The sequence below is a fragment of the Saimiri boliviensis genome, chromosome 2 (assembly GCF_048565385.1).
Source record: "Saimiri boliviensis isolate mSaiBol1 chromosome 2, mSaiBol1.pri, whole genome shotgun sequence".
In the NCBI taxonomy this organism is placed as follows: domain Eukaryota; kingdom Metazoa; phylum Chordata; class Mammalia; order Primates; family Cebidae; genus Saimiri; species Saimiri boliviensis.
In genome coordinates, this window is record NC_133450.1 from 87,608,119 (window position 1) to 87,635,588 (window position 27,470).

The window sequence follows — 27,470 nt, forward strand, 5'->3', positions numbered from 1 at the left end:
TGAAAATATACTGGATGGGATTAATAGGTGATTAGCGACTAAGAAAGAAACCATCAAAAAGAGAAGACATAGAAATAGAAACAGCCAAAATGAGGCTGAAGGAGGAAAAAAATGACTGATAATCAGTGACCTGTGGGGCAAAATATAAAGCAACCTAACATACATATAATTAGAGTTCCAGAAGGAAAAAGGGAAGAACAAAAAAATTGTAGACTAATGGCCAAAATTTCCCCAAATTTGTTGAAAAATATAACTCCCAGATTCAAAGAACTCAATGAACTTCATCTAGAATAATCACACACAAAAAAGCTTAATGTAGCATGTGATAATCACATTACTGAAGTCAGCAATAAAGAGGAAATCTTAAAAGCAGCCAGAGAAAAAACATGCATTATATACAAAGGGACAAAAAATAAGACTCATCAGACTTCTTAGGTTCATTTGTTTGTTTTTTGAGATGGAGTCTCTCTCTATTGCCCAGTCTGGAGTGCAGTGTGGCGTGATCTTGGCTCACTGCTCCTGAGTAGCTGGAACTACAGGTGCTCACCACCATGCCTGGCTAATTTTTGTATTTTTAGTTGAGACAGGGTTTCACCATCTTGGCCAGGATGGTCTCAATCTCCTGACCTTGTGATCTGCCTGCCTTGGCCTCCCAAAGTGTTGGGATTATAGGCATGAGCCACCACACCCAGCCTCAGACTTCTTACAAGAAGCCATGCAAACCAGGAGACAATGCAACAAAACCTTAGAGTTCTGGAAGAAAAAAACCTAATTATCTAAAATTCAACACCAAGTGAAAACATCATTCAAAATTTAAGTAAAAATAATACTTTCTCAGACAAGTAGAAGTTGAGAGATCTTATCACTAGCAGATCTGAACGATAATAAATGTTAAAGTTCTCCAGAAGAAAGAAAATAGTAACAGATTAAGATTTAGATCTATATGAAGCAAGAAAGAGTAATAAAAATGGCATGTATTTGGGTAAATACAGGAGATTTGTTCTCATTTTTAAATTTCTTTAAATATCATTGGCTATTTTTAGCATAAATAATAGCACTGTGTTAGGGTTCAGAGATACACAGAAGTAAAATGTATTGTATCAGTAGTACCAAAGACAAGAGAGAGAAACAGGAGTATACTGTGAAGATTTTTAGACATTAAGTACTATAATGTTATTTGAAAGTAGACTATGATAAGTTAAAATTAAATACTGTAAATTCTAGAGTAACCACAAAAACAAAAAATAAAAGGAAAGACAGAACAAGAATAGCTAATAAGCTAATAGTAGAGATAAAAATAGAGTCACAAAAATATCCAAAAAGAAGACAATAAAAGGTGAGAGAGAATAATGAAGAGCTGGGACAAATAGAAAACAAAAAATAAGATAGTGTTTCATCCAACCGTATAAATGTAAATATATTAGTAAATGGCCTAGGCACTGTAATTAAAGAGCAGTGATTATAAAATCAGATTAAAATACAAGACCCAAAGATATGCTGTCTACAAGAAACCCACTTTAAATATAAAAATACAAATAGCTTAAAAAGTAAAAGGATGGAAACCTTAATTAGAATAAAGCTGAAATGGCTATCTTAACATCAGATAATACAGACTTCAAAACAAGGTATAAACATGGGATAAAGATGGATATTTCATAAGCAAAGGGGATCAATTCATTAAGAAAGAAGAACAATCCTAAATGTACCTACAAGTAAAACAGAAATTCAAAATACAAGAAGCAAAGGCTGAGAGTACTAAAAGCAGAAACAAAAAAATCCACAATTTTTGTTGGCGATCTCAGCATTCCTCTCTCTGTAACTGATAGAAAAGTAAACAGAAAAGTACAGTAAGAATACAGAAGGCTGAACTGCACTCTCAGCCAAGTCGACCTAATTGAAACTAATGGCACACTCTACCCAAAATAAACATTTTTTTCAAGTGTACTTGGAATATTTGTCAAAATAAATCACATCCTATGCTATTAAAAACTCCTAGTATAGGCCAGGCGTGGTGGTTCACCCCTGTAGTTCCAGCACTTTGGAAGGCCAAGGCGAGCAGACCTGAAGTCTGGAAGTCAAGATGAGCCTGGCCAACATGGTGAAACCCCATCTCTAATGAAAACACAAAAATTGGCTGAGATGTGGTGGCAAGCGCCTGTGATCCCAGCTATTCAGGAGGCTGAGACAGGAGAGTTGCTTGAGCCCAGGAGGCAGAGGCTGCAGTGAGCTGAGATGACACCACAGCCCTCTAGCCTGGGCAACAGAACAAAACTTCATCTCAAAAACAACAACAACAAAACAAAACAAAACTGTGAACTAAACCTCTATCCTGTATAATCAAACAAACAAAAAACTCTTAGTAAATGTAATGGGATTAATGTTGGTCTCTTAAAAAATGAACTTAAACTAGAGATCAATTATAAATAAAAAATCTGGGCTGGGCATTGTGGCTTACGCCTATAATCCTAGTACTTTGGGAAGCTGAGGTGGGCAGACTTCAAGGTCAGGAGATCGAGACCATCTTGACTACCCAGTGAAACCCGTTTTCTACTAAAAATACAAAAAATTAGCCAGGCATGGTGGCAAGTGCTTGTAGTCCTAGCTACTTGTGAACCTGAGACAGGAGAATCGCTTGGATCCAGGAGGCAGAGGTTGCAGTGAACCAAGATCACACCACTGCACTCCAGCCTGGGTAACTGAGTGAGCCTCCATCTCAAAAAAAAAAAAAAAAAAAAAAAAAAAAAAAAAAAAAAAAAAAATCTGTAAATCCAAATAATTGAAAATGAAATAACACACTTCTAAATAAAAAAGGGGTCAAAGAAGAAATCACGTTGAAAGTTAAAAAATATTTTGAACTGAATGAAAATGAAAATATAATGTGTCAAAAGTTGTAGATGATGCTTAAGCAGTTTAAAAATAAAATGATACCCTTAAATGCCAGTATGGTGGGGGGCTCTTAAGTCAATAATCTAAGCTTCTTTCTTCAGTAAAAAAGCAATGGAAAGGAAGGGAAATCAAACCAAAAGGAAGCTGGAGGAAGGCAATGAAGAGATCAGAGCAGAAATCAGCGAAATAAAAAACAGAATAACAATAGAGATTGATGAAACCAAAAGCTATTTTTTGAAAAGAGCAATAAAATTGATATACTTCTAAAAAGATTAATCAAAAAAAGGTGAGAAAAGACTAAAATTAAAATAGGAATATTATAACCAATTTTTTAGCAACATATTCATTAACTTAAATGAAATGAAAAATTTCTTTGAAGACACAAATTTCCAAAGCCTCCTCAGGAAGATTAAAAAAACCTAAATAGCATGATATCAATAATAAAATAATTGTTTTAGATAACAACCTTCCCACAGAGAAAATTCCAGGGCTAGAGGGCTTCAATGGTAAATTCTTCCAAACATTTAAGGAAGAAATAACACTAATTCTATACAAATTATTTTATAAAATAGAAATGAAGGAGACATATTCCAAGTCATCTTGTGAGGCCAATATCAGCTGGACTCCAAAACCAGAAAAAGACAGGAAAAAAAAAAAAAAAACCCAAAACTACAAACCATGTTTTTTCAACAAATTAAATCCAGCAATATAAAAAGAGTAATTCATAATGACTAAGCAGGTTGAGTTAACATTCAAATATCAACCAATAAAATTAATCATATTAACAGGCAGAAAAATCATACTATATCGTCTCATAGATGCAAAGTATTTGATAAAATTTAATATTCATTCATGATTTTTAAAAACTCAGAAAACTGGAAGCATAATGGAACTTTCTCAAGTGCATAAATAGCATCTATTTAAAAACCAACAGTAAGCATAATACCTACGATAAGATATTACATGTTTTCCTCCAAAAATCAAGAACTAAGTGAGGGTGTTTACTTTCATTATTTCTATTTAGCATTTTCCAGTAGGTCCGAGGTAATGCTATGGGCATACTGACTGAAAAAGCAAAAGCAAAACTGCATTTATGCATAGATGACATGACAGCATGTGTCAAAAATCTAGGAAATCTTATAAAAGCTACTAGAACTAAGGTGGGAGTTTAGCAAGTTTGCAGGATACAAACTCAATATAGACCTATTGTCTTCCTATGTAGTAGCAGCAAATAATTGGAAATTTAAGGAAGCAATACCATTTATAACAAAATGAATAACAATACCATTTATAACAAAATAAATAACATAAATTTCTTAGGAATAAATTTAAGAAAATGTGCAAAATCTGTTTACTAAAAATATCAAATATTTACTAAAAATATCAAATGTCAAATTATCAAAAATTATCAAGTAAAATTAAAGATGTAAAAAATGGAGCAAGTGGCCAGGTACAATAGCTCACAGGTGTAATCCCAGCGCTTCTGAAGGCCATGGCAGGAGAATCATTTGATCCCAGAAGCTCAAGACCAGCCTATGCAGCATAGTGAGACCCCATCTCAAAAAGAAAGAAAGAAGGAAGGGAGGGAGGGAGGGAGTGAAAGAAAGAAAAGAAAAGAAAAGTTAGCAAGCGTGGTGGTTCGTGTCTGTAGTCCCAGGTACTTGGGAGGCTGAGACAGGAGGATTGATTGAGTCCTGCAGGTGATGGCTGCAATGAGCAGTGATCATGACACTGCACTCCACAGTCTGGGTGACAGAGCAAGAGCCTGTCTAAAAAGAAGGAGAAAGAGAGGAAGAAAGAGAAAAAGGAAAGAAGAAAAGAAGGAAGGAAGGGGGAAAGGGGAGGGGAGAGAAGGGGAGGAAAGGGAAGGGAAGGGAAGGGGAGGGGAGGGGAGGGGAGGGAAGCAAAGGAAGGAAGGGAAGGGAGGAAAGAAAGGAAGGAGACAAAGAGATATCATGTTTTGAAGACTCAATATTGTTAAGATGTTAAATCTCACCAAAATTGATATTTCAACACAATCTCATTCAAAACTCCAGAAGATACTTGTAGAAAGTGACAGGTTAGTTCTAAAATGTATATCGTAAGGGAAAGTACCTAGATAACTAAAACAATTTTGGGAAAAAAAGCCCCACAATGTTAGAGGACTAATACCCACTAATATCAAGACTTACTATAAAGGTATAGCAACCAAAACAGTGTGGCAGTGTTGTAATCCTAGACATGTGAAACACATAAGAAAAAGCTGAGAAATAAACATTGCCAATGCATAAGTATAGTCTTTTCAAGTGGTGCTGGAAAGACCGGGCATCCACATGCAAAGAAACAAATCTGGACATGGATCTTTCTTTTTTTTTTTTTTTTTGAGATGGAGTTTCGCACCCAGGCTGGAGTGCAATGGCGCGATCTGGGCTCACCGCAACCTCCGCCTCCTGGGTTCAGGCAATTCTCCTGCCTCAGCCTCCTGAGTAGCTGGGATTACAGGCGCACGCCACCATGCCCAGGTAATTTTTTGTATATTTAGTAGAGACGGGGTTTCACTATGTTGACCGGGATGGTCTCGATCTCTTGACATCGTGATCCACCCGCCTCGGCCACCCAAAGTGCTGGGATTACAGGCTTGAGCCACCGCGCCCGGCCGGATCTTATATATTTCACGCAAAAAAAATTCAAAAGGGATCACACACCTAAATATAAAATGCAAAACTATAAAACATTTAAAGGAAAAAATCTAGATGACCTGGATTTGGTGGTAACTTTTTTAGATACAATAACAAAAGTATGATCCATAAAGATAAAATTGATGTTAGATCTTCATTAAAATTTAAAACTTCTGCTCTGTGAAACACTGGTAAGAGAATAATGAGCCCAGCATAGTGGCTTGTGCCTGTAATCCAAGCACTTTGGGATGCCAGAGGAGGGTAAGTTGCTTGAGCTCAGGAGTTTGAGATCAGCCTGGGCAACATGGCAAAATCTCTACAAGAAGTACGTTAAGCTGGGCGCGGTGGCTCAAGCCTGTAATCCCAGCACTTTGGGAGGCCGAGGCGGGTGGATCACGAGGTCAAGAGATCGAGACCATCCTGGTCAACATAGTGAAATCCCATCTCTACTAAAAAAAAAAAAAAAAATACAAAAAATTAGCTGGGCATGGTGGCGCGTGCCTGTAATCCCAGCTACTCAGGAGGCTGAGGCAGGAGAATTGCCTGAACCCAGGAGGCGGAGGTTGCGGTGAGCCGAGATCGCGCCATTGCACTCCAGCCTGGGTAACAAGAGCGAAACTCCGTCTCAAAAAAAAAAAAAAAAAAAAAAAGAAGTACGTTAACATTAGCTGGGTATGCTGGTATGTACCTTTAGTTCCAGCTACTCAGGAGACTAAGGTGGGACGATCACTTGGTTCTGGGAGGCAGAGGTTGCAGTGAGCAAAGATCACACCACTGCATTCCAGCCTGGGCAACGGAGCCAGACCCTATCTCAAAAAGAGTCAAACAAAATGAAACAAAAACAGAGAGAGAGAGAGAGAGAGAGAGAGAGAGAGAGAGAGAGAGAGGAGGGAGGGAGAAATGGTCAAAAACCAAGTCAAGTATTCATCAATAGGAAAATGGATAACAAGTTGTGGTATATGCATATGTATTAGTTCATTCTCACTTTGCTATAAGTAACTACCTGAAACTGGGTAGTTTATAAAGAAAAGACGTTTAATTGACTGACACTTTTATAGGCAGTACAGGAGGCATGGCTGGGAAAGCATCAGGAAACTTACAACTATAGCAGAAGGGGAAAGGGAAGCAGGAGCATCTTCACCTGGCCAGCAAAAGGGAGCGAGATAAGGGTAGAGATACTACATACTTTCAAACAACCAGATATCTTGAGAACCCTATCACCAGGCAGAACTTGAGGAATGGCACTAAAGCATTAGAATCCATCCCCATGATCCAATCACCTCCCATTCAGGCCCCATCTCCAACACTGGAAACTACAATTCAACATGAGATTTGGGTGGGAACACAGTGTGAAACCATAGTACCATACAATGGAATATCACTCAGTAATAACAAAGAATGAACTAAGGATACATAGAAAAACATGAATGAACCTCAAAGCATTACATTAAGTAAAGGAAGCCAGACAAAAAAGACTTCATACTTTCTGGATTCACTTATACGTAACTCTAAAAAGGTGAAACTATAGTAGCAGAGAGCAGACCAATAGTGGCCAATGGGTTAAGGGTGGGGAAAGAGGACTGGCTACAAAGAGAGCTTCTGGGTGCTGGCAATGTTCTAGTCTATGTATTGATTACTCATACAACACATAGTATAGAACATTGCCAGCACCCGAAATATCTGCAAGGGTTCACTGCACTGAGGCTGAGTGAATTTTATGTTAGGTATACCTTAACAAAGCAGATTATTTAAAAATACATCTGCAAATTGTATTCCCACCATTGGTGAACAGGGTCCTGTTTTCATTGCCTAAAACGTCCAGAATTTCATTTGAAGTTTTGATGGCAGATAAAGTGAGTCATAGAAGCCGGCTTTTCTTCCTCCATTCAGCCAGTCAGCCAGCCAGCCAGCCAGATAGCCAAGTAGAATGAGAATAAAATATAGTTTTATTTTTAAAAATCTTATAATCTGAAAATAAAATTATCATGCCTGACATTTATGATGTGAATGGTTTATACTGCTATCCTAGGCATTTGACATATATTAACATATTTAATTCTTTCAATAATGCCATGATATGAATTGCATTACATATTAGTTCTATTTCAGGAAGAAAAAAACTGAGAAACAGAGAAGCCAGGTTAGCTTCCTGGCTGGGAAAAGGTAAAGCTGGGATTTGAACCCAGACAGACTGATTTTTTTTTTTTTTTTTTTTGAGACGGAGTTTCGCTCTTGTTACCCAGGCTGGAGTGCAATGGCGCGATCTCGGCTCACCGCAACCTCCGCCTCCTGGGTTCAGGCAATTCTCCTGCCTCAGCCTCCTGAGTAGCTGGGATTACAGGCACGCGCCACCATGCCCAGCTATTTTTTTCGTATTTTTAGTAGAGACGGGGTTTCACCATGTTGACCAGGATGGTCTCGATCTCTTGACCTTGTGATCCACCCGCCTCGGCCTCCCAAAGTGCTGGGATTACAGGCTTGAGCCACCGCGCCCGGCCCAGACAGACTGATTTTTAAAGCTGCTCTGCCCCATATAGTAGCCACTAGCCACATATGGCTACTGAGCACTTACAATGTAGTTAGAATGAACTGAGACATGTTATAAGTATTAAAATGTATGTCAGAGTTCCAATAATTACTTTAAAATGTAAAATAGTGCATTATTTTAATATTGATTACATATTGAAATAATACTTGATATTTTGAGTTAAAATGAAATATATAATTGAATTACATTTGCCAAAAGCAAATAATATACTTGCTTTTTAAAATGTGGCTATGAGAACGTTCAAAATTATCTATGTGTCTAACGTTATATATCTATTGGACAGCACCGTTGTAGATGCTGAGAATTTGCCGCAGTCTACTGCTTTGGTGACAGACTTAAGAGCAATTATGAGATGATGCATAAGTGGCAAATAAAGGTATGGATAAAGGATCATGGGAGTGTTCAAAGAAAATTATCAGTTCTCTTCTGACCAGGGATAAAGAACCCAGGGAAAATATTCCAGAGGAGCCAGGCACACCTGTGAAGAAACAAATCAGTCCAGTCACTATGTGTTACATTTGTATACACTTTACATTTTCACAAAGTGATTTGATAAAAATGATTACATTTCAATTGCACACACATGTGCAATCCCCTACACAGACACATACACACACACACACACACACACACACACAAAAGCAGTGAAATAGGTTGGGCAGATATTAGTGTCCCTGTTGTACAAGAAGAAACCGAGTGGTTGAGAGATGAAGTCGGATGACCAAGTTTATTCTGCTGGTAAGTAGCAGAGCTGGGAGTTTAACCCGGATGTTTTGAGTCCGAGATCAGGGAACTATCTACCACATCATGAGTGCCTTGAATTGACCTGGAAATAATTTCAAAGATAGAAAGCAAAATTATATGGGAAGTGAGGTGAAGGCAATGCCCTACTGAAGCCAGCTCTTGCCAGTTCACAAAAGTCAATGATACTCATCCTTTTTCAACTGATGTCAAGTCATAGATTGAAATTAGCCATGGTGGGGGTATTTACATTACAGAAACTGGCAAATATTACAAAAGAAGGCTTTTCCCCACCAAAACCCAATTCAGCAGCATACCACTGAAAAGACAATAGCGGGTATAGTGGCCACTGGCTATAGTGGAAAGTACCTGTTAAAGCCCTTGCTCGGTCACTGACTGCTTGAGCTTAGGTGAATCTAAACTCTTTGGGTCTCAGTATGTTCAACTATTTAATTTTAACTCTTAAATAGAAGTCAAATCTCAAATCCTGCAGGTCGAGACTTTTGAGCTCCCATCCTGTCTCCACCACCTATTATCATGAAACCTTGGAGTTTCCTAAGCTCTCTCTTAGCCTTTGTTTTCTTACCTGTAAAAGAAAGACGACAACAGAGCCCATTCCTAAGACTTCTCTTTATTGGAATATATCTATAGATATTTAATGTATTAGGTACTAAAAAAAAACTTTAAAATATTAATGCACTTAAAAATAAGCTCATAACATGCTAATGTAAATAACATACTTTAATTTTGAAAAGCCTACATTTTCCAAAACAGAACCAAAACTTACTGAGAAGAGTATCATTGTTTTACAGTTTTGCAAGTCTCTTTAATGTCTGGCTTCACAGAAGACAACTGGATTCTCATATCTGTTATATCTCTATCTCATATCAAAGAATGCTAAGGTCCCAGAACTACGCTTTCAGAACTACTGGCCTAATACAAAGCTCTCAGTGGCTGTTAGCCATTTTTATTCAGATTCCATTCCCCTATGAGTTACTGTGAGGATCAAATGAGAGCATGTATTTTTAAAAGACTGTGAAATCATGACAAGCTTACAATGCAGAAAACTCCAGTCTGAGACACTGGTGGCTATTCTTATTTACTTTTTTTCAACAACTGAAATGTAAACCTTGAAATGAATTTATCAGAGCCCTGCTTTGCTATTTTATGACCTCAAATGTAATTAGTCCTCAGAAGTGCATACAGAAGGAAGAAAAGGAAAGAGAAAGAAAATGGAAGAAAGGAAGGGAGAGATGCGGATGGGAGGGAAGGAGGGCATGCAGGAAGGCTTCCTGGCTTATAAGGTGTCTTCAAATGTTTAGGAATCTGCTAATGGACATTGTCTTAGCGACTTCATTCTAAGACTCACAGACACTAGAAGCCCTGGTAAGTATCTTCACAAGTGGACAATCACAAAAGCAATATATAGCGCCCACTAGAAGACGACTCAATTCCTTCGGACAGAAAGCCCAAGAGCTACCCCGCTGGCCTTTCAAGGGCAAGGGATGAGTTTGAGTTGCTCCTGCTGGTGAGGAGAACGGAAGGAACATAGTATTGCCCCTCCGTCTACAGTTTCACTCTCCGAGCTTTCAGTTACTAGTGGCCAAGTGAGATCTGCAAATAGGTGAGTACCATGTAATTAGGTATTTTGAAAGAGACCACATTCACATACCTTTATTACCATATATTATCATGCTTGCTCTATTTTATCACTGTTGATAATCTGTTACGGTGCCTAATTTATAAATTAAATTTTATTGTATGTATGTATGCACAGGAAAAAACATGGTGTACATACGGTTCGGTACTATCTGGAGTTTCATGCATCCACTGAGGATCTTGGACCGTATACCCCATGGATAAGGAGAGCTAACGTAGGCAAAAGATTCAGCATGAAAGTTGCTGTGTATCTCATGACAGTAAGGAAAGTATATTAGTCATAATCGCTTCAGAACTTAGCTCAAACAGGCTTAAGGCAAAAGAAGAAGTATTGGTTCACAGAAAAGCCAGGTCTCACATAAAGAGAGCTCTGGCTCGCTCTCTCTCCGCACCCACCCTTCTCTCTCTCTTTAGGTCTCCTTCTCCTTCACAGACTACTTTGCTTTTACCATAGACTCTGCTTTGTTTTTGTCTTAGAGGCTCTTAGGGACCGTTTTTAACTTCAAGAAGTCCCAAAAGAAAGCTCTTCCCTGCAGCTGAAACAAGTTCTGGTTTGCAACTTACTCACCAGGCTTATGTTTTCGTATCCATCCATACATTAGTATAACAGTACTGAATTTCATTGAGTTGGTCTAAAAGTATTGGTCTAAAAATGCTCTAAAAGTATTTTAGTGGTCTAAAAGTATTTCTAGCTACTTTAGGCTCACCGCTTGTAGCTTTATGGGTCATCATATTAAAATATACAAAATTTCCATTTATAGGCTGCTATAAACCAATCCATCCACAGTATCCATCGAAAGCAATTGATCTATAGATCTGCAGCACTAATTTGCACAAACATGATTAACAAAGTTTGTTAGAAAGATGCTGGCCTGTTCATCCTTTAGTCTAGCAAGATAGAGGCCAAAAAAAAAAAAAAAAAAAAAAAGCACTTCTTGTACTCAAGCCACACTGTGCCTTGAAAGACATATGTCCTGTTTCATTAAAATTTATTATGTTGGACAATCATAAGATGTTTTCTGGAGTCTGGGCTCTGTAATTCATTAGAGCTCTAGGGAACAGAAATGCTCTCCTGCCAACTGAAGTCTCATAGTGGCATGTGATAGCCTTGTTAGACATCATCAGTTTGGGTTTATCACATCTGGCTCATTTTGAAAATTATTTCACACTATATGAGTTACTTTTTAAAGAGGGAAATGAAGAGAAAAAGGAAGAATAATCTAATATAAGAAATTTAAAACAGCTAATTAGGACAAAAATGTTTCTAATACAGCTCTATAGATTTGGCACCAAAAAAAAAAAAAAAAAAAGACCAGCTGGAAAGCAATAAAGCATACCTACTTCTGATCCACACTGCTGCCAGCTGCTGCTTCAAGGGTTTGGCAAAACAAGCCTTTGCACAATAAGTCCACTTCTTTTATTCCTAGAGACTACAGTCTTTTTTGAACTTGGATGGTGACTTTATAAAGAGTGCTGTTGTTTTATTTACTCTCAATTAATCATGCTCGACTGTAAACAAAGTGTCTGTTTTAGTTCTGCTGACAATTATCCACTTGTCAACAGCTCCCTCAAGTACCTTCAGCATCTGGCTACAGCAGGAAAGCTCCTCTATGTCAAAATGAATGTCTCAGTAAACTCAGGATTTCATCAACAGTCAGGATTATATTGTAACGAATGTCACCAAGACGCCTTGATGAGAATATATATCATCAGATGATAAAGTGTTTATCAGTATATTCCTTCATTCTCTCTGTTGATCTTGGCAAAAAAAAAAAAAAAAAAAGAAGAAGAAGAAAATTATTTCAACTAAGGACTCTTGGAAGACTGGGCTGAGATGGTGGGGAAGACAGTGAAAGACGGAACTGTGACTTTGGATATTTTTACAAACTATCAAGCACAGAAAGAAAGCTTCAGACGTCTTCAACTATGGACAGCAACCATTCCCATTAGTTACATTCCATGATATCAACAGAGCCAAACTGTTATAATTGGTGGTAATTTATGTGAGAAATACATGGTAAGTTTTGCGGCTATTTCACTAAGGTTTGAAAGTGGCACAACTTTATCCAATATTCAAATACCCCTTTGCCTTTGGGAATTTTTGTCTCCTTTAAGGTGTGTATGGAACATAGGAAAAAGTCATTGCCAAAGTCATTAATATTTCGACAACAATAAAGACAAAACAAATGTTACACTTGGGGGTTTGTTGAGGGGGAATTTCCAACGTGTGTTCTACTTGGAGAAGGGAGTCATAGAAAATTAAACTGAACACCCATGCTATATCCCATTTCTGTTCTTCCAGAGGAGAGAAATCATATACACCACGTGGGGAGGAGAGCTTAGTGGGGGCTGGGACAAACCAGTCTTCAGGGAGATGTATGGATTATTTACTTAGAATTTATCTCCTTGGGATTGATTTACACTCACTCCAAAAGGGAAGATACTCAAATAATTTGGCACCGCTTCCTCGAAGTTGGACTTCTGGATGAGGAATGAGTGGTGGGGGAGTCTGAGAGGATGTAAAGCACCAAGAGAAACGAAGCATCTAGCACCCCCAGGCCTTCGTTCTCACGGACCCAAAGAGGCCTTGAACCAACGCCTAATCCAGAAGCTTCGCCGTCCTCCGTGACAAGAGCGGAGGGCAGGGACAGCGGGACCCGCTCAGCGAGGCCCCTCCTCCGCAACCCCCCATAGTCACCGGCTAAGGTGGATTGGCAGGGTAGGGGGAAGTGGACCAGTGAAGAGTCTGCTTCTCTCCTCTTTCTGACAAAAACTAATCAATCTAACTGCACGTAATTGATTTTAATGTGGGGGGGGGCGGGGTTCTTCCTGTTAACGATTGCCCGGGGTCCTCAGCCTGCGCGGGCAGCGGCTGCGGGTGCTGATCTCGGTCTCTCTTCCCCGCCCAGCCTGCGCTATCGGTGCGCCCGCCACGCCGCCTAACTTTGGGGCTCTAACGGGCAAAGAGGACTGAGAACCCAGATCCTGGCCGGACCGCCGCCCCGTTTCACCTGGTAATTTATGCACAATTAATTGAGATATCTTTTATACTTGATGTGTTGCAAAATTAATGCCTAATTTATGTAATTAGTCAATTAACTGTAATTCCAGCATATGTTCCCAATGCCCAGAAGGTGTTCTGTTTCCCAGGTACTTATTTTGATGTCACGAAATGCAGCTAATTAATTTTACATGCATATTAATTTGGGATCTCTTTAGCAGTTCCCTTTGTGCAAGTAATTTTAATATTTGTCTTTCTAACCTTTTGGGGTAGGGTGAGGGAGGTGCAGGTGGGTACGAGCAGCACGTGAGCTTGAGCGTGGATGCTGCCTGAGGGTGGCCCAGTTTGGGGGGCAGGGTTCCCGCGGAGGTTCCAAGTGGCAGGGAGTGCCGGCGCTGCGCTCAGCAGGCCCTTAGGGGGCGTTACTGCTGCCGACCCCACAAAGTGCATTTTGCTCGCCCTGGGAAACAGCCTTCAGGGCAGGGAGGTGGAGGCGCCCGGGCTGGCTGGCCCTTACACCCGGGGCATTTCCCGGGTCCCTAGACACATTACTCCTCGCCCAGTGGCCCTCACTCCTGGGAGCCAGTGACACTTTCTTAGTTATTTATTTGCACCTTGAAGGACGACTCGGATTTCCAGGCCAGTCCGAGGAGACGGAAAGCGAACAGGCTGCTCCGAGGTAGTGGCTCTTCCTTCCAGACATCGCGCTGATCCCCGAGTGGCTGGAGCTTTAGTCTCTGAGCTTCTCAAAGCTGAGGGGTGGAACCAGAGGGGAAGCGAGCCTCTATCTCGGGCTGCGCGAGCCTCCATGGGGCAAAGACTAAGCAGGGTAAAAGTTTACTTTCCAAGTTATTGGGTGGCACATTAAAACTTTTATCCGTTTTGGACAAATTAATGAGCAATTTAATTAATAAAATCAGAGAGTAGTGTAAGTGCTATGATAATGAAGTCAAATGAGTGCACAGTAAAATATTCACTAATCCAGCGCATTGCCAAATATCCCCTTAATTCTGCTTAACACTAAAAGGGTTTTGAGCACCATAATGAGATTCTTCTGTCTGCTAATTAATTGACACGCTCCTGAATATTCATATGAGCTAGCACCAATACGTTCCTAATTGCACCGTGGAATAGATCTCAGAGGAAAGTAAATCGCCATAGACTTAATTAAAATAATGTATTCCAGATCCAGGACGGGGAAAGATGAGACATTTGCCTTCGAGCGCGCTAAGAAAGTGGCACCTGGTTGGTGGAGGGGAGAGATATCAAACGTCGGCGCCCAGCCTGAAACAAGTGGCGTGGGACACGCAGGGAGGGCGTTCAGCTTCAGAAAGCAGCGGCTGCACTCGGTCCAAGCCCGGCGGCTCCGGAGGCCAGAGCTCCTAGGTGCGTCCGTGCTCCCGCTGCCCTGCGCGATGCTGTCCTACCGGAGGAAGTGGCTGATGGGCAGCCTAGGACCCCGGCTCCTGACCCAGGGCCCTCTCTTTTCTCCCTGAGGTCCTGGTTCCGATCCTGGTCCCGATCCCGCTGCCGGTCTGAAATGCTGTCTACAGAGGCACTTAGGGAAACATCATCGGTCCGGAAATTCCTAGGGAAACTTTACTGGGGTTGTGGACGCCGCGGCAGCCCGAACTCTCCCAAACCAGCTTGCGACCTGAGAGAAGTAGCTGGCAGTTCTCTTTGGAGGAGGGCGACAGCTCCGGGGAGGATGCTTGGATACCGTCATTTTCGGGATCCAGGTCTCACATCCCTCAGGAAGCGCTGCAGTCCTCCAAACTGCGTAGCTAAATTCCTGAGCACATTCTCCCTTTCTCGAGGAATCCAGTACCTGTGCCAGGGAGCATTCCAGCTGAGCTAACCTTCGAGGGTCGGAAGCACAGCAGCCAGCCTGTGGACCCTACATCTGGGCTCCACAGCACAGCCATTTTTACCAGATCATTCAAGAGAAATAAACTCTCCTCCCTTGGAAAGACAAGCCCTCTCCCACCCCCTTCTTTTTCGGGTGGGGGAAAAAAATCACCACAGGTTAGAAACTAAAAAGAGTTTATTTGAAGGCATACAAATGCATATTTATTATACACATGTAGGCATTAACAATGTAAATTACACCGCCAGCAGTTGCTGGTTGTTTATTCATTAGATCTTTAGAAAATCTACATTGCCTCCAGACAGCGCGATGATAATGTGAAATACACAAGCAGTTTACATAACCAGCTTCAACACAGAGCTCCACGCTCAGCCACTCGGAGTCATCAACAGGTCGCGGGGAAGCGGACGCGAAGGAAAACCTACGTTGCTAACAACTACGGAAAATCTGGGAAATGTACGAGGCCCACAGTTCCCTCTGTCCTTTTGGGGAGGAATGGAAGACTTGGAGAGAGAGGGAGACAGAGAGAGAGAGAGAGAGAGAGAGAGAGAGAGAGAGAGAGAGAGAGAAAGCAACCCTCTCGCTACGTTTGCTTCATCTGTTTTACCCCGTTTCTGTGTAGCTTTTTCTTTTCTTTGCAATCCAAAAACAAAACAAAACAAAAAACAAACAAAAAAATGGTAAAAAGAGACTGCTTAGGCCAAACGGAAAGATCAATATCCTCCCCAAACTCCTGGTATTCTGGAGTGTTCCTTAATGCTGCGAACCCAAACTGCTTTCAGGGGTGAAGTAAGTGACCAGAGGTTTTCTTTACTGCCTGCGCGAGAAGAAAAGACAGCCTACCTTGGCTGAGGGAGGCCGTCAGCTCCACCAATCAAATCACTATGGCCATGAACAAATGGTTACCCACTCCAAAGACAATTGCTGGCTCAGCCTTCTTGGAATTTTTAAACGCTCCGTGGTTCTAGGTTTATCCAAAAATTGGAGATGAGGAAGCACTTTAAGAGAAAAGTGATCGTGCAGACTTAATGGTTATTTTAAGTACATAAACAGTGTATATAAAGATATTTATAAGATTCTTTCCCAACAAAAATATCAAATAAAACTAAATGCGGGGGCTGGGGGATGCCAACTAGGGTCTCTTGCGTTGGTCCAGAGAACGGCGTCAGCCACAATTGTAAATGGCAAAGTTTTCGAAAAACCGCGCCAACCCTCTGAAGGTCGGGTTAATGATTTACCGGACTCTCACCACCCACCTGCCATAGCCTACCGCCACCCTGCAGAGGTGTGCCAGCGATGCGCTGCGGGGCACGCAGGGAGGGGGGCGGATTTCCCTATTTCCTGCTTCCTTCTTCCCTTCCTCCCTTCTTTCTTTACCTCCTTTCTTTTGGTTAGGCCAGCTGAGCACAGAAGAAAATGCCCTGCCCATCCCGGAAAGTTTGAGCTACTGGGAATGCCTCAAGTTAGTCTGCAGACCTAAAATCTGGTGTTCACACCTGTGCGGGAATTGAAACTGGAGGCTGAGAAAAAAGGCGGGAGGAGGAGGGTAGAGAGGGAAAGGTTAGAGCGAATGAGAAGGGGTGGGAGAGGGAGGGAGAGGAACGCAGCGGGCAGGGATCTATTTCTGGGACACAGGTAAGTCCTTGGGGAAACCTGGCTTCCCCTGCGGACCAGCTGTGTCAGTTAACTGCAATCCATCAGGAGTCCGCCAACAGCCCCCGCGCAGCGAAAGCGCCCAAAGCAGAGGCTGGGCTTACAGCGGGCGGGGTGGCGGTGGGGGTGGCACTGTGCGCTGGGACCCGCGAAGCGGCGCGCTAGTCCCAGGTGAGCCCGAGAGGAGCGGAAGGACTCGGCTGGGCTGCGGTGCGGTGGCGAGCGCAGAGCTGCACTGCAGTCCCCGCCAAGCCCGCCCCTAGCCATTCTTAGCTGGGGGGAGGCCAGTACGGATCAGCCGCTTTCTTTCTTTTCTCTCTTTCAAACCCGCTTTGTGGGTGGCAACTCGGCGGGGGACTCATGGAGACAACAAAACAAAAAGCACAGAAGCACAGAGAGAGAGAGAGAGAGAGATCAACAAATAGTTTTTAACCTTCCTAGGAATACAGCAAGTTATTACATCTGAAAGCTGTTGTGGTCTTCAGCGAAACCTGCTTCTGCCATTAAGAAAACATATACTACACACGTTCACCCTGGTTAAGCTCTCCTCCTTGGTCAGCCTGAACAAACCAAGCAGAAGCATTGGGCTTTAAGGCTGAAGACCTATAGGTTATCCGGTTTCAGAACAAATTCAAGTAAAGGGATCCACCAAAAAATATACATATTATATAGATGCAAAATATTCTTCCTTTCACATATCTGCAGTTGCTCCCTCATCGATTTTATTTCAATTTATGAGCAAAGCACATTTTAGCCTACTGTCCAGGATTTACCTTAATATTCTATTCAATCAGTAACTTATTTTTCCCAAATCATACATTCAAAGGAGCTTAAAAGTGTTTTTCCCACTTACTGGAAACTTTAAAACATTTTAATAAGCTAAAAGATCACTTTCCTGTTGCAGCTTTTCCAAAATTCCTCCCCTCAAAATAACATTTTAAGAGTGGTGCCCAGCTAGAAATACTGATTAAAAAAAAAAAACCAAAACCAAAACCGAGCAAACCAATAATTTTTGACAAAGAAAAATAATATGAAAAGTATAAGGTGATTTTTCTCTCCCTCCCTCCCCACTTAAAAAAATAAAAATAAAAACCCTTTGCTCCACCCCGCTATTAAACAGAACACAATACCTTTTTCTGGGTGGTACTGCACAGAAGTTGATTCAGTTTTGACAATGTTGTTTAGCTATCATTTGCTATTTTGAATGAATGGGAGCAATCCCCCCTTTTACAACATTTGTTTCCTATTATGGAGAGGTGCAGCAGTTGAGGGCAGACATGTGAAAGTGGCTGTTTGATTCTCTTTTTCATCTCCCTGACCCTGCTTTTGTCCCTTCTCACCCTGGGAATGTCACGCCTCGCTACTTCACTTTGAGATGCTCGAGAAAGTGGCTTTGTTATTCCCTTTTAGACATACACGAAATTGTTCTCATTCCCCCTGCTGTAAAAGATACTTCACATCGGGACTCGGTTCACAAGTGCAATGCAATTTGGCTTAGTCCAACCTTTGTTCTGCTTGTACAAATGAGCGAACAGTGCACACATTATACAGTTGATCTACTGCTGTCTTAACCCCAGAGTTAGGGGCTGGGAGAAAAGCAAGTTAATCCCTTCAATACCAAGGTGGCTTTAGCAATATTTCCTCCAATAATAATAATAGATTTGAATTGCTTCTTCTATTTCACATAGTACAGAGCAAAATTTATGGGGAGAGTTTAGCAACACCACCACAAAAAGCCTTCCACCAACCTCTTGCAAGTAAGTTGTTAGACGAACACGTTTGTGTGCATGGTAATGCCCAATTTAAAGCTATGCAACTGTTTGTGTAAAGGAGGAATTTGATTTGGAAACAAAGATTTTAAAGCCTTGAAGTCTCAGAACAAATCACAGCCAAGCAAACATCAAATGCTATTTAGCAAACCAATTCCAAAGAGAGGGCATTGTGCTGAGCAGGGAAACAGTTGTTTTCACAGGCACTGAAATTGCTTGCTCACTAAGATGGGGGAGGGGGAGAGCGGGTGGTACCTCTTGGGGATGGGGATCAAGCTAGACAAGCACCTAACTCTAGCTACTGTTTATTTTGTGCTTGAGGTAGATGGGAAACTGGGCCTTCCTTGCTGTCCAAACTGCAGCAGCTGCTTGGGATATACTATTAAAATGTGTGGGGTGTTGCCTCTCCCTTTACCTCACTCCCAAGCAAAACACAAATTGAACTCCAGGTGCCCCAGATACAGCCAGAGGCCCAGTTCACCACTGGAAAAGTTGTTCTGGTGGGGACACCCTTGAAGTTGAGTCTCCCAGTTTAGATGGGAGTAAAGAGAGAGCAGGAAGTGGAAACTTTTGTCTTAGAACCCCATAAGCTTGGGCCGGGAGGGGAGACCTGATTATGGGCAATATACTACTTGTCCAAAGGATTTTTCGGATTTTGTTTTTTCCCCCCTTCTCTGTGATGAGTTAAGGTCCAATCCCCTTGTAGCCCAGTTGGCTCGAAAGTTTTCCGGCAGACATTATTCCCCACTAGTTGGGAAGTGTGCTCCTTTGGCAACACAGTGCAGGGGTCGATGGCGGGGATAGGGGGTGTGAGTGGGTACGGAGTCCTTTCAATGCCCGTTGGCAGTTGGCACCAGAGCGGAAAGCGTGTCCCCTCCCCCCCCCCCTTGGGCAGTTTGATTTCCCGCCAGGCTCAGTCGGAGTGGCCTGGAAGAGCCGGCCCAAACTCCCGAGGCAGTCGTGGGAGAGTTGAGGCAGTCGTGGGAGAGTCGTGGCGGATAGGTTTCCCTTGACACGCTCCGGGGTGCTCGTCTCTGCACCGCCCCCACCACCACCATGGACCGTGGAAGTCGATGATGTCGGGTGCCCCCGGGAGAGGAGAACTTTCTGAGCTAGTTCCCTCCGGTCCCGAAATCTTGCAAGCTAAAGTCTGGCCGTGTGGTGTTGGGGGGTTGGGGTGGGAGGCGCACAGATTCCGAGGACAAACAACCCCCAGGACACTCACGATGGCAATTTTTTTTAATTGACCGCGGACAGGCTGAGGGAGTTTGTTTTAGTGCTGAATACCCCAGGAACGAAATCCTTTTGAAAGGGAGGCTAAGTCGTTTCACGCCACCAAAGTGCAGATTTGAAGAATGACTGATGGGACAAAGAGGCGCAAAGCGTTAGCGCGGGTTCCCAGAGGGAGCGCAGCACTGGGGCAAATGCAGGAGGCGGCCTGGCGAGGTGGGGCGGGGCAGAGGAGACGCGCAAGGCCCTAAAACCTGAAATCCTGAAATCGACGGTGCACCAGCCTTCGACTCTCTCCCTCCGCACATTTCACTGTCAATTTGGGAAAGGAGATGCAAAAAGAAGAAGGGAGAGAAGAAAAGAGGAGTGAAGAGGAGTGAAGGACCGGAGTGCTGTAGCAGAGGGGAAAGGAGAGGGAGGGAGAGACTCAGACTGTGGAAGCGCAGAGGAGGTTAGGGAGACTCGGGGAGAAAGGAAAAGAACGGGGCAAAGGAAGGCTTAGCCTAAACGCTCCAAGCAGTGCAGAGTTCACTTTCCAAGTGGGGACGGCGGGTATTGTTTTTGGCACCTAGGAAACCTTCGGAAGCTGCCGGGTACTTTCCCTCCGCCTCCCGTCTATGTTTGGTAAATACTAACAAACCAGGACGCGTTATTTTCTGGAGTGTGCATGGAGGGGCTGGCAGAGACTAGGGACAGATTTCCTCTCCTGGAGCCCCCGCCCCCACAAGCGCCAGCCCCACCCTTCATGCGCGCGCGAGAACACACACACACACACACACACACACACACACACACCTGCTTGACAACAGAAGGAATCAAAATCAATATTGTATTTGTCACCCCTCTGTCTCCTTTTTACTCCCTCGGCAACCCGGGTGCCACTGAAGCGAATTGTGGATTTATGGAGGGAAATTAGCATAAATTATTACGAAATCTGTAGCCGTGTGTGGTCCAGCTTGTGGGAAAAGAGGCTATTGCGAACTCTCCAAGCAGAAAGGTGGTCGGTGGTGGGCTCTGCGGAGGCGATGAATGGCCATTGCACGAAAGAGATTTCCATTTGGTTTGCACATGGGTATAATTGACTTATGTGTATTTTATACAGTTTTCCCAACAACTCCCTAAGCCTCAGGGTCGGATGTGCCTCCCTCCAACCCCTACCCCCTGTTTGCTTTGGGTTCTGCACAATGGACTCTGATGCACTTTTCAAGATTTCTGGAAAGTGCTCCTTCCCTCCTCCTTTTTCATAATACCAGTCTTAAAATGCTGCCAATAACATGCAGATCCTCCCTCCCCGCCGTGGGCTTTGTAGAGCTCCAGCGGAACCAAGACATAACTTCGTAGTAAAGCCCAAGTTTTAAATGTGTGTCTCACGACTTCCCTCCTCATCCAAGGCAAACTTAAGTAAACTTCAGTTTACTTAAGTAACCCCAGGCATGTGCAGTGTGCATCAATCTCCTATCCCCACACTAGCCAAACTTTAAAGATTCATCTAACACAAATTCCTACTTGTATCCTCTTATGTTCCAAACTTGGGGGTGACAACTTTCCCGGGGAGACAGACAAAGATTTATTCCAACTTCAGTCTTTTTTTTTTTAACCCGAACGTTTTTACTCTTAGAATTTAGTTAATCTTCTGTTTACTCTGAGCAATGATTTCGACAGGCATACAATGGCCCCTTTACACGGCAACAAAACGCCAATTGTTAAATAAGAAAACACTTCTCTCTCCTTATTCCCCACCCTCAACACGCACCCATGCCGGATCGAAAAGAATCTTCCTGGCTGTCACTGGGGTAACGGAGGAGAGCTTTCACTTCTGTGGCTCGACATTCCGAATCCAGCCGCCCACAACATTTTATCGGTCTACATATCAGTGTAAATGGATGCACATATTTACTAAGAGGATCCTAAATATCCTTGGGGTGTCTATGCTTGTACCTTTCCACCGCAGGAACGCTCCTGCCTTGTCCACAGTAACTGTTTTGTACCGAGGCCAGCTGTATTCAAGAGCAGGAAAGCTGTGTACCAGTGCCTTTCCATTCTGGGAAACACAAGCCTTGCCCACTATTCCTCATCAGGGATCCCCCAGGCTCCCCAGCTCCTCGGACTCCCCAGCTCCTCCCTCCCCGGGACCCTCGATCCGAATCTGGCCGCACCTCGTTAGGACCTGAAGCCGCGCGCAGCTGGGAAGAGTACTGCTGCCTTCGGCCGAAGCTTGGCAGAGGTTCCACCAGAGTCCAAGTGGTTTAGCTGCCGAGAAGGGCAATACGTTTATCTGCCCTTCTGGAGCCATGCCCCCAGAGACAGGTCAACATCCCTCCACCAGCCCCTTGCAACCCATCTCCTCATCCCGGTTATTTTTTCCGAATTAAGAAGGTGACATTATTCTCTTCTTCAAGCACTTCTGTTAATATTGAAAAACGTGCGCTTGCATCTCAAGCGAGACAGACCAGAGCCAGAGCCATTTCAATATTAATGAAATTGTTTAATCTCCTAAATTCATCGTGTTTAAGTTACGTTTTGGTGAGTTATTGACCGCCTCCAAAACTGTAGTTAATGAAGTTGTGTGTGTGTGTGTGCGCGAGCGCGGGCGCGCGTGCTGAAAAATCTTTTCTATGCTAACCCCAAACAGCTCCACTAATAATGCTCTAATATCACTTAAAGTGTTGAAACTTAACACCCAGAACTCTCTACGACCATCACTTCTTATAGGGAAAAAAAAGTTCTCACATTTCTGGACTTTGAAGATGATTCTGTGTGGGCTGTAGGTATTGAGTTTTTAACAACGCGGTAAAATGAATGTCTTTTAAAAACCTTAGAGGTCGGAGAACGCGCAGAAAACCCGTGGGAATTCCTGGTGTGTACTCATAGAGTGCGTGCATGCAGGCGGGGTCGACTCACTATTTCATAGCAATTTGATGATGATGATGATGATGATGATGATGATGATGATGACGACGGCAGCGACGACGATGAGGATAATGATAATAATAATAATGATTCATTTAACCCTCCCAAGGCAAATCCGAACCGAAGGGAGCCTGCTGCTCACACCAGGCGGAGTGACCCAAGGCACATTCCCTCCTGCCACAAGAGGAAGACTCCATGGTTCTTTCCAAGTCGTAGAAGATAACTGTTGTGTTAGTGGGATTGAAGGCTGCTTGTGCTACACTCTCTAAATCCTAAATAAGTTCTCCATACCAAAAAAAAAAAAAAAAAAAAAAAAAAAAAAAAAAAAAAGCGGGGAGGGGAGAGGATGGGGAGTTGGGGGCTGTAAAATGAAAACCTCCAGGGTATGCCTGAGTCCTAAAGTTTCAATCCACCTGGGAAAAGCCCTGAGGCTTACCTGCTGATAAACTGTGTCAAACAAACTCAGGCCCTCCTGAGGTCCGCACAACATTTGCCCCAAGAGCCCCCGAGCCTCCATCCTGTGTCTAGCCAAATTCCTGGAGGACTTTTAAAGCAAATACCTAGACTCTTTGCCCAGATACACTATTTTAATTTTTTAAAACTTGGTCAATAGAGTTATATTCAAAATGGGCTCTTACACAGGGATGTCAATTGCGTTTTGAAAGTATTTTGTAAATCCCATCACTTTTTCAAAGCTACACACCCAACTATACAGAACTGAAGCAGGTGCAAAGGAAGGTCAAAGCAAATTTCGACCTAACTCTCGGGGGAACTGGCGGGGCGGGGGGGGGCAAAGGTGTGTTTTCATTATTATAACCCATGCAACCAACCCCGGGTAGTGCTAAGCGCAGGAAAAGGGTCGGCTTCAGGGGAAAGCCATGCCTGAAGCTACCTAACAATACAAACCGGATACAACGCAGAGGAAACAGAATACCCCAGATAAGCAATTTCCATGTCAAACATCATCTGCGCGGCTGCTCCATCTGCGAACGTGCGTGGTCGCCTGGCTCCCTGCTCCGTGGCGGCAGACTCCTCATACCTTCACACGGCGCACACCGGCCGGCTCGTCCAGCTCCCTGCCAGTGGCCGAGGCTCTTCCCCCTCGCCCAGTCTGGAGCTGGAAGTGATTCCTATTGGCCAAGGTGTCCATGTAAATAGGTGTGAAAGAAACCAGAGCTGGTCGGGCTCTCCCCTCTCGCTCACTGCCCTCCCTCTGCAGCCCCCGCTCCCCCTCCTCTTCCTCCTCCTCCCAAGGCGATTGTCATATGATAGCTAAGAAGTGGCACATTAATGAAGCGCCGCTACAGGGGTCTTTTCTGCTCCTGTCACCGCTTAAAACTATCAGATGGTTCGAGAGAGGACATGGAGGCATCCACCTAGCTCAGCAGAGACACGGAGCCCACAGCAGCGCCCTCCGGAGCCCTAGGCCGTCGCTGCCATCATCCGTGCCACGCCGGGACCCGGCAGCCGAGCTGGGCCGCCCGCAGGACGCGCCAGGAGCGTTGCGGACAAGGCGGCGCGAGACGCTGCGGGGCTGAACTCAAGAGCCCAGCTTTGCGCGGAGTCCAACCGGACCCGGACGCTGCGCGCGGGGTGCACGCTGAGGCAGAAGCGGCGCGCAGCGGCGCCATCCTGGATGCGGACACGCAACTTGGAGCAACTTTAAGGTGAGCAGTTGTTACTTCCCTGTCCCCAGTTCTTGCCCCAGGCCCGACTTTCTTCCCGGCTATCCTCGCGCGGTTGGCCGGCTTCCCCTCCCGCGCCCCCTGGCTGGGTCCCATTCAGCCCGCAAAGTTGCAGGCGAAAGAGCGCGGTCGCCGGCTGATCCAGAGCCGCAGCCCCCACCCGCCACCCCCTCAAAGTCCGTTACTTGGCTTGGCTGACCTCCTGGTGTCTCTGTGCATCCACGCTACCTTCCCTTATTACGGCCCCCTTCCTAGATCCGAGCAGTCCGCCGACCTGCGCGGACCCAAATCAAGAAGAGGGCGAGGAAGAAGATGCCTCGGCCGGGCCGCAACACGTACAGCGACCAGAAGCCGCCCTACTCATACATCTCGCTGACCGCTATGGCCATCCAGAGCTCGCCCGAGAAGATGCTGCCGCTGAGCGAGATCTACAAGTTCATCATGGACCGCTTCCCTTACTACAGGGAGAACACGCAGCGCTGGCAGAACAGCCTGCGCCACAACCTCTCCTTCAACGACTGCTTCATCAAGATCCCACGGCGGCCCGACCAGCCAGGCAAGGGCAGCTTCTGGGCGCTGCACCCCAGCTGCGGGGACATGTTCGAGAACGGCAGCTTCCTGCGGCGCCGCAAGCGCTTCAAGGTGCTTAAGTCCGACCACTTGGCGCCCAGCAAGCCAGCCGACGCGGCGCAGTACCTGCAGCAGCAGGCCAAGCTGCGGCTGAGTGCGCTGGCGGCCTCGGGCACACACCTGCCACAGATGCCCGCCGCTGCCTACAACTTGGGTGGCGTGGCGCAGCCCTCGGGCTTCAAGCACCCCTTCGCCATCGAGAACATCATTGCGCGGGAATACAAGATGCCTGGGGGGCTGGCCTTCTCCGCCATGCAGCCGGTGCCCGCTGCCTATCCGCTCCCCAACCAGTTGACTACCATGGGCAGCTCTCTGGGCACCGGATGGCCACACGTGTATGGCTCCGCGGGCATGATCGACTCGGCCACCCCGATCTCCATGGCGAGTGGCGACTACAGCGCCTACGGCGTGCCACTGAAGCCACTGTGTCACGCAGCGGGCCAGACGCTGCCCGCCATCCCTGTGCCCATTAAGCCCACGCCGGCCGCCGTGCCCGCGCTGCCTGCGCTGCCCGCGCCCATCCCCACCTTGCTCTCGAACTCGCCGCCCTCGCTCAGCCCCACTTCCTCTCAAACAGCCACCAGCCAAAGCAGCCCCGCCACCCCCAGCGAAACGCTCACTAGTCCGGCCTCCGCCTTGCACTCGGTGGCAGTGCACTGACCCGCAGGAGCCGGCGCTCCCTCTCCTTCTCCTCCCCACCACCTCACTCGCCTTCCCAGACTCCCAGTCCTGCCCGCCCCAACCGGGGACCGCCACCCTAACTTGTCCATTTCACCTTCGGCCAACCCGCCTTGCCTCAAGAGAACTTTGTTTTGGACCCAGGAGACAAAACACACACTAGCAGATGGGCTGGGAGGCGCGTGGGAGTTGTCCTCGCCCCCACGACAGGCAAGGCCGGGGCCACCAGAGCCGAGCCATCCCCTCCCTGGGGCCCCGAACCCCCCTCCCATTTGACCGGCGGGGGAAATCCTGCCACCCGCTCTTCGCCGAGAAAAGCAGAAAAGCGCGTCTTCCCTTTTCCACCCAGATCAGCGGAGCTCTGAACTCTGCGCAGTTTCAAGACTAGAGAAACTGCCTCAAAGGTTTCCTGGAACAGATTCCCCAACCCCCTCCCCGCCCCCCGCGAGGGCTGCAACCGCGCAGGGGAGGGCCGGATCTCTTTACGTCTTGGAAATCTGCAGCAAAAAGGAGCCACTAATCTTCCTACCCTACTCGCCTCCGCCCATCCGGCAGGGGCTGGGCAGACCACTGCTTCCCGGGGTTGCGGCCCTGCCTGCCGGGCTTCTGCGGAGATTTTGTTGTTGTTGGGGTTTTTGTTTCCTTCCAGAGGCTCCAGGCGCTGGGAGTTCAGAAAGAGGCTGCCGAGCTGAAAAGGCGACTCTCGTCCTCACACAAGCAAAACAAAACTAAAAGTAACCCTGTATTGTTTACAAAGCGCCCGGGAATATGTAAACGGTGAACTTGAATCTGTCTTGCTAGGCAGACAAACGGGCGAAGCCCACATTATAAGTACCTGTTGTAATGTGAATGTTCACCCTTTATTTCTGCCCAGGTTTAGGGGAGGGAAGGGGGAATGGGAAAGTTAATTGGGATGTTAACTTTCCAATTACTTAGAGACCTTTTTAGCTATTTATTGTATTGTTGGGGTGGGTGGGTAAGGAAAGAAAATGAAATAAGCCCAAACCAAGAAAGCATCAAGGGCAACCCGGGAAGAACTTAGATAAGCTGACTGGTAATGAAGGGATGTCACCGGATCGCTCTCCCACGGACACGTCTTTCTGTTTGCTACCAGAACTTTTCCAAGAAGCTAAAGGGCTGCAAAGAGATGTAAATACTTGTGAATAGGAATGGTTATACACTGTGTAAAATGCACTTTTGTTTGCTGTATTTCTTTAGAGTCTTAGGTAATTGGCTGGAAAACGAACTGTTGTTCTGATGTGACCTGCTTAAGTTAAGAAAAAAAAGTTGTAGTGTCATCAGAGCTGTAAAATTTTTACCTTTCATTTTCCCTCCCTGTACAGAATTAGCATGGCATTTTAAATATTGATGTTCTTGTTCTCAGCATGCCTGTTTTAAAACAAAGGATTTAAAAAAAAAAAAAAAAGGTGTCTACATTAAATTATGACCTAGTCCAAATAATATTTTCTCATTAAAATATATAAACAAATTTTAGTTTTGTGTGTTTTTGATGAGTTGCTACATACCATAATTGTACAAAAGCTGGATGCATTGCC

At 44.8% G+C, this 27,470-nt stretch overlaps 1 protein-coding gene and 1 long non-coding RNA gene across 2 annotated transcripts in view; one reads left to right on the forward strand and one right to left on the reverse strand.

Annotated features, from left to right (window-relative positions):
- Positions 1-27,470, reverse strand: part of LOC141583612 (uncharacterized) — a 442,534-nt gene that overhangs the window by 75,692 nt on the left and 339,372 nt on the right. The window lies entirely within an intron of this gene.
- Positions 24,262-27,403, forward strand: FOXB1 (forkhead box B1). The gene is made up of 2 exons (XM_003928994.3): positions 24,262-24,588; positions 24,862-27,403. The coding sequence occupies exon 2, from the start codon at positions 24,919-24,921 to the stop codon at positions 25,894-25,896; it is 978 nt and encodes a 325-aa protein (XP_003929043.2). The 5' UTR covers positions 24,262-24,588; positions 24,862-24,918; the 3' UTR covers positions 25,897-27,403.

Coding starts and splice junctions, on each gene's coding strand:
- FOXB1 (XM_003928994.3), top strand. CDS start 24,919: ATGCCTCGGCCGGGCCGCAACACGTACAGCGACCAGAAGCCGCCCTAC.